This window comes from Polistes fuscatus, unplaced genomic scaffold (assembly GCF_010416935.1).
Source record: "Polistes fuscatus isolate 324 unplaced genomic scaffold, CU_Pfus_HIC Scaffold10, whole genome shotgun sequence".
Classification (NCBI taxonomy): Eukaryota; Metazoa; Arthropoda; class Insecta; order Hymenoptera; family Vespidae; genus Polistes; species Polistes fuscatus.
Genome location: NW_025112998.1, coordinates 6,513,709 through 6,527,485, shown reverse-complemented (window position 1 = coordinate 6,527,485; position 13,777 = coordinate 6,513,709). Strand labels below are relative to the sequence as shown.

Genomic DNA, 13,777 nt, shown 5'->3' with positions numbered 1-13,777 from the left:
TAGTATACAATGGTAGGAACCATCGCAGAGTATTTTTTCATTTTGTTATTTGAAATCCTTTAGATTCCTCTCATCTGCGATTTCAAGAGTTTACTTATCTAATTAACATTTCTACGTATAAAAAAAACAAAATACATTCGTTCGAGCATACAGTCGATACGAGACACTCTCTTTGTTAAAAAAAAAAATTAAAAACAATATATATGTATAAAAAAAAAAGGACAAACACACACACGAACAGCGTGAAGCGATATGAAAGATAACTAGAATCAAGAGTCTAATATGTTAATTAGTTGAGTATTACAATAATCATTCGTTTGCCTTTTACCTGTCAACAAATATTTGATCGTTTCGAAAAGGCAGGTAGACACTGTCATTGAAGATCGATAAATCATTTCGTTTCCCCCGTTTAAAATTTCTTTTTTTCTATTTTTTTCTTGTTGTTCTCGTTTAATAACAACGACAACGATGGCTTGGACAATCAAGTGGATACACTAAACACTTGTCCATACAATAAACACTCGCACCTTCTCTACCTTCGAGTTCACCTATCCCATCGCAAACTTCGCTAAAAATTAACAAAATAAAAAAGAAAATAAAATTAGTCAAATTTTTGTTCGAACATTTTCAATATTTCATTTCGTATGCGGACGTTTCTACTCACGGACAATGGCAAATCGAGTTAGGACAATTTGGTGGATAACGAAGACAGTTTGCTTGACACCAATCGTTCATTCCAGGTATACGACGATAAAGATACGTCGGCACGCAAACTTGAGATCTACGAAAAACGAGAGATATTTATTTTTAGCATGATCAAATCGCACATATTCAATAATATTATTTGAATGACTTCATTTGGAAATGTTATCATTGCGTGTTCAATATATCGTACCTTACTATCAATGGGAATATATTATTTGGAGATGTAATATCTCTGTAATATAATAAGAAAGGATTATCATTTTGCACGAAGGATGGCGGAACTCCTGCTGTACTTGTCACAATGCTAACGTCTGCACAATTTCTAAATGTTTCCGGTCTACCGCATCCTACTCCTTCCGTACCATTGTCGCAAGTACCCCACATGTTACCTACGAAATAAATTCAATTATTCAATATTATTTAGAATATTTAATATAAAATGCAAATGAATATTTATCAAAGTAAATTTTGTTTCTACGGGTACGACCCCTACATGGTTTGATCATTCATACGGGGTTCATTTTGAACAATTCATCCTCTCGTAATTATGGGACGTGTTGTAATAATGATTTTCATTTTTCAATGTGGTATGAAATATGTAATTATGTTCATAATTAAAAAAGGTGAGACACTTTAAGCTTTACGACACTTCAATAAGTTCATAAGTAAGGTAAAAATGAATAAATAAAAAACCTGTGTAATAACTCCATTGGATTACGCATTGACTGCAAGTGACGTAAGGTGGTAACATTACGCTGTAACGAAAAATCCCTTTTTTTTCCGAATCCAATGGAATTTCAAAACGAACGTCCCGCGTACCTGACAGGTAAAGAGGAAATCTACAAATAAAAGTCAACTCAAATTATTCGAGTTTATTACAATGAACGTTCGTTGAAATTTTACCTGTCGAAACATTCCTGAGTTGCTTCGCTTCTTGGATTATTGTTTGGACAAAGATACAATTCGAATCCTCCCATGTGATTGGCCGTTAATTCTATTTCGATATCTATTTCCTATTCGAGGATTATTCATACTTAAGAGTATTTGATATATGATTATTCGCTTTGATAGTAAAGTTGAGAAATTACCTGGCCAACAGTGTAATGTCTGACTATAGTTCCTTTCGCATATTCACCACCCGCTTCGTGTGGTCTCGGCTCGCTCAAATGATACGCATCACCACATACCCCGCATTGACCTTTATTTTGTACCCACTGAACTAAATTCCAAAATATTACGAATATTTATATATAATATTTGTCTAGAAAATATTTCCAAAATATATTTTCCACGTAATATAATATTTTTTATTTAATTAATTTGTATTCCTCCTTTTTATTGTTTAATTAATTATTACGAAGAAAAAAAAAGAAGAAAAAGAATTTCTTTGAAATATCAATCGATCATTATCATTTAATATTAAACGACAATATTATATTTTGTAAAATAACTTTCGATAAATTATCCTTCAAAATGAATTTCAGCAATATCGATCGCACACTTACACACACGTACGAAGAATTGTCTCGAGTCAGTTAAGTTCTGGAAGTTAATCTGTTTGTCGGATCTTTAAAAACTACTCACAGTGAATTTAAAAGCAAACGACAAGCCTTAAATTTCATTCCCTTTGGGCCGAAATTCTTTCTCTTTTAATCGACTGTCATCCATCTTATGAAATAACTCATTTATTATGGGTGAAAGGGAATCATTATCTTTTTCAAAAATAAGAAGAAAACTTACCTGCATAACCGCCACAGAATAACTCGTTGTCGTTGTAATTCACTGGATTTGGAAATCCAAATCGCCACATTGAGTTACGTGCTGGAGGATCCATAAGTCGACCATGTCCGAGAACATGACAGATGTCTGCTATCTTAAAATCAAATTCTTAATAATAATAACGTTATATATGATAGGAGAAATCAATAAATCTACCCGAATCATTTTTAAAAAAATCGTTTTTGTTTCCAATTTACAATTACATTTACAATTGACTTACATTGAGAAAGAAGTGTAACCCAATAAGGATTAAACGAGAACATCGATGCCTTGTAATCATCGCAGAACCTGAAAAAACATATTAATGAATTAATTCGAAAGTTTACTTTATTAATCAAAATTATAATTCATTTATTATTGGCAACTTTAAATAAATTTATTCATTTTTCAAAATATATAAATCTCAATTATGTCGATAGAAAAATTGTATTTTTATTTAACAATTAACCAAATATTATATCGACATAGAAATTCTTTTTACTCATAAATAATCATGGGGAAATCATTATGATTCGAGATAATTCGTGATTTCATCCTTTCATTTATACCAGTCGGTATTGAAATATCAATAAAAACTTTTCTATAAGTGACAAAGATAAGATTTGTATTATTTATATAGTTTAGATCTATGATATTACCATAATTTATTCTCGAGGTAATAAGATCCCGTTATTATTATAATTGGGAATAGATAAGAAATTCATTATGGTGATTTTATTCGTGTACACCATTAACGTATCCATTAAGGATCTTTTTCACGATTTACGAATGAGCCAATCAATGTCACACACGCGTGCTTAGCTCGATCAATCTAAGACGAGATAAATTTAGAAATTTCTATGCTCGTAACGTTAGAAAACAAGGAAAGAAGGTAGGAGGGGAGGGGGGGCGGAAGGATCTAGAAACCAAAGTGAAAAATTAAAATAGAATTTTGTTTAATACCGTGTCGACTTTAAACGAGTCTCTAATTTAGATTGGAAAGAGTATCCATGAATAAATTGCAGATCAATGGCCTTGAATCGTAGCACGCATTGAAAAGTTGCGTAAGGATGTTTAGAAAAAGACAAGGTATACCATTTGTCGTGCCAATTCGAACTAAAAAGATATAATGCATGACGCGACACACAATTTTGTTATTCATTGGCTAATCCTTTTTAAAATTTCGCAAAACTCCCTCTTTCTATGATCTTCGTACTCGTTAGGAATCCATTTTTCATATGATTTTACGTTCAAATATACGCGCGAAATATATAAAATATTATTATATTATAAATTTGATGAATTCATTGTAAAAGATTATTAACGAGCATTATCAATGACAACTAATCACATTTCGTATGATAAAAATTGAGAAATCGGAGCAAACGTTCGAAGATAAAAATCAAAGACAGATTTGACGCGAGTCATAAAAAAAATAGAAATAAAAGTTACAAGTATTACGAATTTAATTGGGTTACAGAAATAAATGAACACCACGTCGAATGCAAATACGTGTCTCGTACGTTGGAAAGCGTAATTCGATCTGATTTATTTCAAAATATTCATGAAATTTGAGATATCGCACTCCCCTTCTCTCATTTTTCTTTTCTAGAAAGAAATTTTAATGATCGGAAAGGAACGAATGTGTAAAAATAAAAAAAGAAAATAAAATGAATGGATTGGTTAAAAGTAAAACCTTGAGGCTAGTCGACCTTCGCGGATAAATTGAACAACATTATGGGTCGAAATTATCTCGCGGTATCAACGTGTAAAGTGACAAGAAAAATGAGAACGAAAAAATGAGAAGGTAAAAAAAAAAAAAGGGGGAACAAAAATAATTTCTTTATAAATTCGATACGCGCGAGGATACGAAAGTTTTGTAGGCGCGACATTTCAAACGTTTAAAACGAGATTTTCACGTATCATCGAGTTATAATAAAATAAAAATCCTATTTATCGAGACAATAAGAAAGAAATAATCGAAACACCAACCAGTTCTTTTACGATTAAACGAGGGAAGAATCCGAGAAAGATTTTATATTTTGTCTTATTCACCAATAGAAAGAAATTTAGAAAAATGTTGACTCTACGAAAAACTATGCCGTCGTATTATTGGATGAGAAATAATAATATACAAAGTAATAATTTCGGACAAAGTTGAAAACGAGTTTTGGATTCTATTGGACGTTAATTACGAACAGGAGAATCCTGTTTTCGCGTCTTATTCAAAAATGTTATTCATAATGTTCAACAAAAAATTCAAAAGAAAAATAAGAACACCCAAGAGCATGCTCGTAAATGTGCAATAAAGACCACAATAACATTGGAGTATTCAAAGGATTTGATTTGCCTTCTTTGAGACCGGTCGATGACTGTGTAAACGGCAAGGTAATCAAACGAGGAGATAAAAGCGTCGATGAAAATAATAAAAACAAAAATCGATATCAACGGATTCAATAATTTATTACATTTTTTTGTTCTTTTCTTTTCAATTTATATCACACATTGTCCATTAGGAGTTTTACGTTCCAATTATTATCGTAATTGCAAGAATACAATTAACGTGCCACTTATCACATCGTTCGGTGATTATAGCAAAGAATTTATAAAGCATCAAGCAAATCGAATCATTTTTTTGAGCCTTTAATCTGTTTATTTATTCCGTTAATGAAATATTTACTTACGTTCAAATCTTTTATATACGACTAAGGGTTTAAATTCTTCAATATATTTTTTCATCGAATTTTCATTAAATCGTAATTTAATCACAATGTGTATTATGGGAGTGTATTAAACGAATGAAAGGATTCTAGACGCGATGAATTTAATACTTTCGAGTATAAAATTTCATATTTGTGGCAAACCTTACAGCAGAATTTAAAAATCAAGATCCGAGGTTTTACGTACGAGAAATATCCTACGTAAGTTGCAGAACCACCTACTCGCAAATATTTATGCGTACATGTTCACCAATATATTTGTTATATTATTCTTCTTTTAACTTTATAATATCTTTCGTTCACGTATATCTTTGTATTTATAGCTTTCGGAGTATGTTCTTTTATTAATGCTTATTCGAAAAGGATTAAAAAAGGTATAACAGAAGTTTTACTTTAAATATTAAATATACTTAGAATTATTATATATTTAAATTTAAATAAATAATAATTAAATTATATAATTTAATATTTAATTAATTAATATTTATATTTATTGAATAACCAGTATTGTTTACTATCAATAAAAATAATGCTAATCAAGTTACTGAATGCTTAAAAAAAGTTACACAGTTCCACATTGAGATCCTTGAATATGCATGATATGTGCTATTATCTACACGTACAGTACGTTTTTCTTATTCTTCTTTTTCTCTTTTAACAATAGAAGTTAAATGAAAAATAAAAGAAAAAAAATAAGTATCAATGAACAATGGATGTCGTCGCATTCGCTAAAACATCATCGAAAATATTCGTGTCACTAACTTACTGTCTTTTAGAATCATGACTAAGTTTTAATCGGAAAGTTAATATCGTATACCTTGTAAACGCAATTATCTATTCAATTCGCATAGATATTTGACAACAGTAACGATGCCGATCAGACGAATTATCCTAATGACTCATCGTATGTCATGGAAACTATTGACTCTTATTATGTTAATCCATTTTAATACTTTGATCTCGTTAATAGAAACAAAACTAAGACGATTAGAAAAATGTCTAACAATATCGTTCGTTTTAAATGATAAAGTTTAGAAATTTATGCGAATTACTCGCATAGGATAAATGTTAAATCTTTTCTGACAGAAAATTATGCATATTTTGTAAGAATATGATTATTTAATACCGGTTATGAACATATTCGAGGAGTAGAATGAAGGAAATCGGGTTAACCCGGTGTTGCACCGGTTTCGAATATCGAAATGCCGGTGGAATCGCAAAAGCGAGAGAAAGGAACAAAGGATAAGGAATTTGTTGATCCTCCGAGACCAAGGTTGCGGACATTACTATGTTACTCGGTATCTCTTTTAAATAAATAAAAAAAAAACATTCCAAAAGAAAAAAGTATCCTCGAGTAAGACGTAACTTGAACGAATCGAGAAATTCGTTGAAAAATATTCATCTTCCAGCATCCGAATATTTGCAAATCGCGTTTCCTAACTACGTCCTGTGTGTTTTGATCGATCATCGAGATCATCGAAACAATAAATTTGATCTACGTGTTAAAAATGATCGATTTAATCGACGAACCGGTTGCATCTGACAAAATTCACGATGCAGATCGTTAAATTTCCGGTTTTATCTTTGACAACAGCTGTTCCTCTCTCTCTCTCTGTCATGAATGGTAGCACTTTAAAAGTATATTGGTACCGTAAGCGTGCTCGTACTTACCGGTGAGTAGCACGTGAGTCGCCTACCAATCGTTTAGGCCCGCCGTTTGAAGTAGGTGAAAATCGAGCTTGGAAATCGAACAATCCAAGGATGCGTCCTCGAGAATTTCAAATGCAGCCTTCCAAACTTATTCTTCTTTCGATCCTCTTTCCTATCGGTTAATCAAAGTTTTATTTCCAAATATAATAAATAGAATGGACAAATCAAATACAATAAGTAAGTGCAAGTAAACGCGTAAACGAGTACGATCAAATTTTATCAAATATTATAATCGAATATAAAATTCATATATGACTAAAATATTAAAATTTAATTACAATTGATTATATACGAGTGAGTTTGATCAATTATAAACAAACGCGAATTGACGGGAATGAGTAGAAAGAAAAAAAAATTAATAAAATAAATATGAAAAAAATATGATCAGTTAGGTTGATTTTAGAAATAAAAATAAGTACTCGGAATTGAAGGATAAATTTTCGAAGGAGGATGGTCGAAGACTGCAGACTGTACACAGACTGAAGTGGTCTCGATGGTTCGCGAACGGATGAACCCAGTCGAATGCGTTCGCGCGAATGAATAATATGCGCGTCGGTCTCTGCGCGGACCCTGTGACCGCCGAAAAACTTCAGTTTACCACCACCCAGAAAAATTAAAGACGAAGGTGTGGTTCCGAAGGTATACACACAAAAAGATTGTTGCTACTGATTCGAGAAAGAAATAGAATTCAATTTCAAGCAGGAGGTGGACGAGACGATGAAGAGGAGGAGGAGGAGGAGGAGGAGGACTTGCATTTCTTCTTTTTCCTTGTCTTCTTTTATTTTGCTTGTTTTTCTTCTCACGAGTTTTTAAATCGTTCGATCGATCTACTTTCCCCGAAATCATACTAGTACACTGTTATTATCGTATTAAACAAGGTTTCGTAAGAAATAAATTTAATGACTTACTATACAAAAAAGGAAACAATCATTTATGGAATATATGACAGAAACAAATTATAAATTATCCTTGAAAGAAGTGTGGAGAATTGGGTAGACATTTCTTTTTTTTTTTGTTTTTTTATCTCTATCTTCGATGGTAATTTAAAAATTTAACGAAGTTTAAATAAAAGAAATTTCGTCGATTGATACCGCTATGAAAGCTTCTACGAAACCAAATATGGAAGGAGACGCGTCCGGTGCATTCGTTGTTATATACCACATAGATACATACATATATACATACATAAATATATAACTTTAAACGAACAATCAGTGGATGACAAATGGTTTCTCGCTAAGAGGAATGATGCTCGATAAATTGGCTTTTGCGCCGAAAAGGTGTCAAGAGCGTAGTAAATATTGTTATGCCTACTTATGATAATTGAAATTTACGTCTTACGAGTAGGATTCTTTTAGAACCTGGACAGAAAACAGAGGAGTGATGTATGGCTTATTGAAGGAGTCAACGAAATCGTTAATACCTTTTTCAATATATTCCAATGAATCTTATTTATTGTATTCCGTTCTTCTCTGTCAGTGACTTCGTCAAATTTATCTGCAACTAATTATAATCATTAAAACACATACACATAATTAAAATAAATTTTTTTCATCAACTATTTTTAATAACATTCGAAGAAATTTGTTTGTTTATTCGTTGTATACAATAATTATGAAAATCAAAGTATTTTAATTTTAAATCAAATGTTTGATCCAATTAATTTTAATATTTTGTTTAATTTGTAGTTTATTTATGATCTTCCGATACTCAAATTTGGAATAGGTAAGGCATGTTTTAAGAAAAAGTCCGAATTCGAACTTTCACTATCGTCGCAATAACTGGACAATCGACGAGAATGCAGCAGTAATACTTACTATTCGTGACAAGAAATTCAAACTTGCTTTTCAAAAGTGGACGAAACAAAGTGGTGAACACTTGTGTAAGGAATACGTCACACAGTTTGATTGCTTACATTTATCTATCTCTTTCTTTCTCGTAGTTACTTTCTTGAATAAATAGATATATACGTATGTATGCATTGTACATACATCTGGGTATATTATTTGTTGCAAATAAATAAATGTATCGAACATTAACGCGACGTAATATCGGAGAGAAAATATCTTCAAGTTAAATATAAATATATTATTACATTAAAATATATAATATAAATATAAATATATAAAAATATAGTATTAACATAATTACAGATCATGATATAATGAATTTCTAATATATACAAAGTATATAAATCATCAAAAATAGATCAAAAAATTGATAATAAATCACATAGGCGATTAATAAGCTCAAATTTATTCAAATGCGAGGGTAATTCATCATGGCTGCCGCGATCTGATTGGACGTTGATTTATCCGCGCCAATGACGCCATTTTGAATGATACTATAAGACTTACGATCGCTTTACTAATTTTCTATTAAAATTACTTAACAATAATTAAATAAATGTATCAACAAATGATCACACTTAATTCTAATCTCTTTTAACCATAAATATTACAAAAAAAAGAAAAGTCTACATATATATAATACTTACAAAGTACAAAATCCTCGAACACGTAACAGTCAAAACATTGACTTTTTATATCGATTAAGTACAAAGAACAAGCAGATAAAATTCGAAGCTGGCGCTGGCGCATTAGAGTCGACGTTTTAATAATCGCAGAGATACTCGGTGTACGTGGTTCGTGAAAGATCGAGTCCTCTCGGCTTGTACAATCGGATAGTCCTCGGACTAAACCCATCAGTACGGATCCATCCCTCATTGCGATACGACCTAGAGAGTGTTAAATATTATCTCGAAAACGGTAAATCTCTTCTCTTTAATTTTCTCACTTGAGAAATATAAATTATTAGAATTTAAAAATCTGCAGAGAACAACTGATAAGGAATGCTCGTTAACAAGTGGCAGTCTGTTCATCCTCTAGCACGCTGTTTCCTTCTCAGCGGTAATTATTGTCAATTAAATGTCTATCTTCTCTTTAAATCAATAAAACTTTCCCCCTTTTTGTGTCATCCGTATTTGGTCGATCGAACTTGAAATATATAATTTTAATAATATTTTTCTTTGATTTAAAATACAAGGATGTGATCAGAAAAATTAATTCCAAATTCTATTGGAAAATTTGGAACATTTTTGTATTAAATATTTAATGAAAATTATCTACAAATTAACTGATAAATATGGAAATGTGTGTATGACGATTGAATAATGAACAGTCTTAATTTTTCTTATCAAAAGATACAGCTTTAGTCCCTTGAAAACTTGACCTACTCATAGACTTTCCGGTGTAAGTTTCGATCGATCGAATGCACATCCTTCAAGAGCTTTCGCGTCAATTTCAAATATATATTGCAAACGTGAATAGAAAATGAATCGTTTATCGTGAGATTTCGAAATGAAAAAGATAACAAGAGTGATCATATGAAAACATAAGATTAGAAATCAAAACAATCAGTATGTCATGAAACTTTTCTTATACTCAACTATCTTATAATAATTAAGAGATAATACACTCTCGAACGAAGAGAAAATAATTCCTACGATGATAAAACTATTAGCACTTTTGATTATCAATTGATAAACGTAATGACTTTTAGTTGCAATCTAAACAAGTATAAATATTTTGTGTATCATGTTCGCGAGGGTATTTGTAATATCTCGAGAATCTCTTAGGTAACTTTTATCTTATCTGAGACTTTCGTTATTAAAATTTCCTACAAATTGTGTCTCAATGTGATCAATGAACGATAATAAACTTTTCTTTCAATCGTACGAGAAATAACGTATTTTGAAATATTCAAATTCCAAATATTTTTGGGATTTAGTTTTATAAATATTTTCTTGTATACTAACTCAATCTATTAACATTATCGTTCTATAACATTTGATATATTATTATATATAATAATATATAAACTTTTGTCGAATATATTTAAATAAATATTAAAACGTACAATTATGTTTGATGTTCTCAAATTTAGGAGAAAAAGATAATTTAATGTTTAGATTTAAATCAATTTAGTGAGATTATTTATTAATTTGAGATTATAGTTAAAATATATATCTTATATATATAACATATAGTATAAAAGCTATAATGCTTAGATAGTTGAAGCAATTGATTTTAACTGGCATTAATAAAAGTAATCGTTTGGTCGGTCGAACAAATGCTCTCGAATGATATGATTAAAATCAACCTGAGTCCTCTCTATCTCACTGAATATATTTACGTGATATTGTATTTAATCCAGCCTTGAATTCGATCGATAAGAATGTCGACTCGAAAAACCAAGATATTGATCTTGATTTTATTATTTACCAGGTCAAAATTTCTTAATCTTTTAATCACGCAACCAAACAAATTTGTTTTTAATGATACTGTAACTTAAATATTTTTAATATACAATTATTTCAAAACTTGATAGAGATTGAAGTCATTAAGATTGTATATCTTACAATTAATAATATGGTTATTACTATGGTATATTTTTGGAAATGATTGACGAGGATTTTTTTTCTGTTATTATTACAGGCCAGAGGACCCATTGGAAAAGATGTTTGACTGGATCAGTATTGAGAGAACCAAAAGAACCGGTAGTTACGACAGAAATACCTGGACCACGTTCGCGAAGTTTGCTTCAAGAATTAAATTCGATGCAGGTATTTTTTACAAATGATCTTTAATAAATTAATATAAAATTTATATAAAGATTATTTTTTATCATTCATATAACGTAACATAATAATAATAATAATAATAATAATAATAATAATAATAATAATAATAATAAAATTGACGAAGTAATTTTAATATCAAATTTGTTACTTCACAGCAAGCGTCCTCGGTCCAATTTTTTGCAGATTATGATAAATCTTCTGGCAATTTCATAACGGACGTAGATGGGAACACATTGTTGGACGTTTACATGCAAATTTCGTCGATACCTTTAGGCTACAATCATCCAGCTATGTTAAATGCTCTCACTGATCCGATAAATCAAGTAAATAAAAAACGAGAAAAAAAGAAATAAAATAATAAAATTGTTGAAAAGTTTAATGGAAGATTTGTAAATAATTTGTTGTAGAAAGTTATAGTCAACAGGCCGGCGTTAGGTGTATTCCCAGGAAAAGAATGGCCTAGCAGATTGAAAAAAATTTTTCTTAGGAAAGAGGTAAACGAATAATGAATGAATTAATGAAATAATTAATTAATGACACACGAGAACGAAATAAAACAATGATTTGAAAATGTAGATCGCTCCCCCAGGATTAACACAAATTACGACAATGATGTGTGGTTCCTGTTCAAACGAGAATGCCTTCAAAAATATTTTCATGTGGTATGCAGAAAAAGAACGCAAAGGAGCACCTTTTACCAAAGAAGAAATGGAAACTTGTATGATGAACTTATCACCTGGTTCTCCTAAATATTCAATCATGTCTTTCAAAGGTATATGCCTAAACACACAAACAACATTTTTTTGAAAAATCAATTATAATTAAATATGATTTCATTCACTTTTAGGTGCATTCCATGGTAGAACTTTGGGCTCGTTATCAACGACGCACAGTAAATATATACACAAGATGGATATACCAGCATTTGATTGGCCAATAGCTTCGTTTCCCGAGTACAAGTATCCTCTGGAAGAAAATATTCGTGAAAATAAAGAAGAGGACAAACGTTGTTTGGCCGAGGTATCGACATTTTCGATATTCTTACCAATTAAAAATTAATAAAACATAAACTTTTCATTATTTTTTGTCAATGGTAGGTCGAAGAATTAATCGAAAAATACAAGACTGAAAAGAAAATACCGGTAGCCGGTGTCATAATCGAACCAATTCAATCGGAAGGTGGTGACAACCATGCCTCTCCTGAATTCTTTCAAGAACTTCGTCGTATTACATCTAAAGTACCATTCATTTTATCCTAATCACATTACAACTAATTGCTTCATATTTTATCATCAATTTAGTATGTTTTTTTTTTAGCATGAAATAGCTCTGCTCATTGACGAAGTGCAAACCGGTGGTGGACCAACCGGGAAAATGTGGTGTCACGAACACTTCAATTTAAATACGCCACCAGATTTGGTGACCTTCAGTAAGAAAATGCAATTGGGTGGTTATTTTCATCGGGAAGATTTGAAGTAGGAAATCATTATTTTCATATAACCATTTTCAATATCCTATTTGAATTAATAATTTGTTGTTCTTATCACAGACCAAAACAGTCCTACCGTGTGTTCAACACGTGGATGGGTGACCCAAGTAAATTGATATTACTTGAAGTAGTTTTAGACACTATAATAAAAGATAATCTTTTGAAACAAGTCAACCGAGTAGGCAATTACTTGTTGAAGGAATTGAATACTCTACAAAATGAAAATTCTACGATAATCAATTCCGTTCGTGGTCGTGGAACATTTATAGCTTTTGATTGTAAAACGTCTGAAAGTCGTGATGCTCTTATCAAAAGATTATTAGCTAAAGGTAACAGAGAAAAATCTTTCCATTTATTTTTTTAATAATACTTATCTTCTTTCTCGTACTGAAATGTATTTTTCCATTGTAAACAGGTATACAAACAGGTGGATGTGGTGCCAAAGCTGTAAGATTAAGACCAGCATTAACATTCACGGAATATCATGCTGATATATTTTTGGACGGTTTACGTTCAGTTTTAAAAGCTTAAGAATCTTATGCGAATTTATTATTCAATTCGCGTTCAATAATCACACGTCTTCCATAGATTATAGTTAAATATTATTTTTAAATAATTTGTTAAAAAAAAATTCTACAAAGTTTATCGTTGAATAATCGACATATTTTTCTATGGCAGTTTTATTATCGTATTTAATTATTATCGATATTAATAATAATAACATCAGGAATTTATTTGATCGGATATAATCAG

The 13,777-nt window shown here is 30.7% G+C and overlaps 2 protein-coding genes across 6 annotated transcripts; one reads left to right on the top strand and one right to left on the bottom strand.

Moving 5' to 3' along the window:
• Positions 1 to 399: 399 nt before the first annotated feature.
• Positions 400 to 9,668, bottom strand: LOC122526064. Of its 5 annotated transcripts, none has more exons than XM_043649209.1 (11): positions 9,391 to 9,668; positions 8,317 to 8,396; positions 6,855 to 7,005; positions 2,705 to 2,772; positions 2,446 to 2,578; positions 1,794 to 1,924; positions 1,609 to 1,718; positions 1,399 to 1,544; positions 896 to 1,094; positions 665 to 781; positions 400 to 568 (listed from the first exon to the last, which is right to left on the bottom strand). In XM_043649209.1, the coding sequence occupies exons 4-11, from the start codon at positions 2,762 to 2,764 to the stop codon at positions 451 to 453; spliced, it is 1,014 nt and encodes a 337-aa protein (XP_043505144.1). In that variant the 5' UTR covers positions 2,765 to 2,772; positions 6,855 to 7,005; positions 8,317 to 8,396; positions 9,391 to 9,668; the 3' UTR covers positions 400 to 450. The 5 variants fall into 5 exon arrangements, with proteins under 5 accessions (XP_043505144.1, XP_043505146.1, XP_043505147.1 ...); XM_043649211.1 differs by lacking the exon at positions 9,391 to 9,668 and adding an exon at positions 8,711 to 8,927; XM_043649212.1 differs by lacking the exon at positions 8,317 to 8,396.
• LOC122526063 (4-aminobutyrate aminotransferase, mitochondrial) lies at positions 9,570 to 13,768 on the top strand. The gene is made up of 11 exons (XM_043649207.1): positions 9,570 to 9,661; positions 9,728 to 9,802; positions 11,390 to 11,517; positions 11,691 to 11,858; positions 11,943 to 12,029; positions 12,112 to 12,307; positions 12,383 to 12,555; positions 12,633 to 12,773; positions 12,853 to 13,010; positions 13,085 to 13,353; positions 13,440 to 13,768. Exons 2-11 carry the CDS (start codon positions 9,745 to 9,747, stop codon positions 13,553 to 13,555), a joined length of 1,494 nt encoding a protein of 497 aa, XP_043505142.1. The 5' UTR covers positions 9,570 to 9,661; positions 9,728 to 9,744; the 3' UTR covers positions 13,556 to 13,768.
• Positions 13,769 to 13,777: the final 9 nt, after the last annotated feature.